At 33.2% G+C, this 2,726-nt stretch overlaps 1 protein-coding gene across 1 annotated transcript in view; it reads right to left on the bottom strand.

The window, feature by feature from the left end:
• Positions 1 to 591: 591 nt before the first annotated feature.
• LOC113229473 (glutamate receptor ionotropic, kainate 3-like) overlaps positions 592 to 2,726 on the bottom strand; it is a 19,883-nt gene continuing 17,748 nt past the window's right edge. Inside the window, exons 13-14 of the mRNA XM_026463072.1 lie at positions 768 to 859; positions 592 to 697 (exon numbers count right to left, since the gene is read on the bottom strand). Of these exons, the coding sequence (XP_026318857.1) occupies positions 592 to 697; positions 768 to 859 (198 nt within the window). The remainder of the gene's footprint in view (positions 698 to 767; positions 860 to 2,726) is intronic.

Genomic DNA, 2,726 nt, shown 5'->3' with positions numbered 1-2,726 from the left:
GCAGTTTGGTGACTTTTACTAAATAAGTTACCAGTTGTAATCTTGAAAATAAATTTTAAAAAAGTTTAAAAATGTGTGTTGACATTTATAATAATATACCACTCGAGATTAAATTATTAGACTTGTGTTTGTTTAGGCATACTTTGGTTACAGTAAACTAAAGAAACAAAAAAAAAAACAGTTTCAACATTCAAGCCATACATTTGCATGTCGATAATGACTTATCGATAGATTATCGATAGATAAAGAAATCCGCCATTTGTAACTTTCAAATTTTGGTTATATGCACGTTGATTCTGTAGTTAAGGCAGCTCCTTTCTTTTATTTTTTTCCATAAATTTTAAATAAATTTTAACCTAATTGATATTGTAATTAGCAAAAATATGACGTTCTTTTTTTAAACTCATTATAGTTCAGCGTACAGGACTTTAGTGAAAATTTTCAGCTCAGTGGCGAGTACCATCAATCGAATTTTGATTTAGAACTAAAAAGAGCGCCTTTTTGATATGGTTTATGAAATTATAATTGACAGATTAAAGTACAGGAGTAGAAAAAAGTATTTTCAGTGCCCAATTCGAAGATTTAATATTATCATCGCTGAGACAGTACCTTAGTGACGAGGCAGTTGCGCTCAGTGGTGTACTCGATGGTGGTTGACTCCATCAGGAAGGCGTACTTCTCGTCATCCTCCACCACTCTGCAAAGAGACGGCCGGTCAAAACTCAAGAGACGATGAGCACACATGAGGGGGACAAAAGGGCAAGTACCTCTTAATTCCTTCCTCGTTGGATTCGGGCATCTTCTGCTTGCTCATTTCCTCGTACATTTTCCGGTACAGTTCACTCTGCTCTTTCGAATACTGCAACATTTGTTTCATTCATCTGGTTAAGGTTTGTACTAATAGCTAATGGGCTGGAAAGCTAGATAATATTCGAACTCTATATGTAAAGTAAACATTACGCTTCTACATATGATATTTTTTATGATACGATATATTTATTAGTTAAAATATCGAGTCTAATAGCGTAATTATCATACACAAGCGTTTGTGACAATGTATATGTAATATTAATTAAAATAAATAGAAGTGAAAGTGTTCAACAGAAAGTGACGTGAATATAAACATTCTTATAAAATAAACATTCTTATAAAATCCGTACCTGAGAAGTATTATACTGTACGGAAATAATCATTTATATCAGTGTGAAAGTGTCGAAATAATACATAACTACCAAATGTATTAATTTATATCAGTCCTAAATAGTGTCGTTTTATATAGAAATCTTCGCCAATAATCGTTATTCGATCTAGTAGTATCGTATTTGGATATACCCACAGATACTTAGTTGAAATCGACCATGACGAGCCAGTATTGAGTGAAGTGTGCGACTATTTAGCTATCTTACGTCATCAGTACCATGGCCAAGCGGTTTAATTTAAGAGCCCTGGGTTCAAATCTTGCCACTACGAGAGATTTTTCATTACTATTACTTTTATTTTATTATTTTTATTTTATAATTAATATTATATTTTTTATCAATTTATGTATAAGAAAAGGATCACTTATCGTCTACTACGAACGTGCTGACGCAGAGCGTTTGTACAAAGTACTGAATTGAAACTTGTCTGGCATTGAAAGAGCTAAAACAAACCAAGGAGACATATAATCAACTCTTACGTGAACGAGATGAGAACGAAGAGGAAACTAAAAACATATTAGATCGTAACACCCGTCTGAAGACCGAGCTTACCCAACTACACGCCCAACACTTAGAGGTGCTACATGAGAAAGAGCTGCTTCAGAATACCGTGAGCAGCATTGGTGAGCACACATTTGAGGGCCCTTGACCGCATCTCAGATTTGGAATGTGAACTGATTGATGCCAACAAGAGGATATCTTAGCTCGTTGAGCAGCAACTATTGCAGGAAACGGAGCATGCCCAAAGTCTTTTTGGAGTTCAATCAGAAAAAAATACAAACCACCAATTGTAATACATCTAGACCCTTTAACTTGGGTGCTAATAAATTAAAGAAATATGTCAAATTAAATAGGATTATAAGGAAAACGGAAAAACTAATTAAGAAAAATAAATGTTTCCACAAAAATATTGCGTTAAGAAAGGAACGTATTTGTCATTAGAAATTTATGATAGTAAATTAAAAGAATGTACGCAGATGTATGACAGGAACACAAAGCAATTACTGTCTGACATTATGAGATTACAAGAATCACTCGCAGACATAGAAATAAATATTTAATTGCTCAAAAACAAATTAAAGAACACATAAAGTCTGCCACGGAATTGGTTGAACTCTCCAATTACAATGCAGATCGATACGAGTCATTATTTAATAAGCAATTAATTAGTGCGAATGATAAATCATCTTATCGTTGTACTATAGATGGACAAATTAATAGTCCAGAGTTCTAGTCATTCATCGGACTATATTGATTCGTTACAAAGCTGTTACAGCAAACAACATTTTAAACCACAGTGTAAGACAATAATGTTTTCAGATAAGCTAGGACAGGGTCTTGGACCTATTATTAGAAATAGTTATTGACAATCATTTTTAACTTATTGTTAGCGCTTTTCCCTATGCTGAATTTAACCTGGAAATAAAATAAGCGGATCGGAGACTTAATTATGTATTTGTATAACTGGATATGTCGACATAATGACGCAATTTTATTTTTTGACATTAATAAATTTAGGAAATGAAA

The sequence above is a fragment of the Hyposmocoma kahamanoa genome, unplaced genomic scaffold (genome assembly GCF_003589595.1).
Source record: "Hyposmocoma kahamanoa isolate Upper Pololo Valley unplaced genomic scaffold, ASM358959v1 62, whole genome shotgun sequence".
Lineage (NCBI taxonomy): Eukaryota > Metazoa > Arthropoda > Insecta > Lepidoptera > Cosmopterigidae > Hyposmocoma > Hyposmocoma kahamanoa.
Note: the sequence above shows the minus strand (reverse complement) of the source record. Positions and strands in the feature narration are given on the sequence as shown.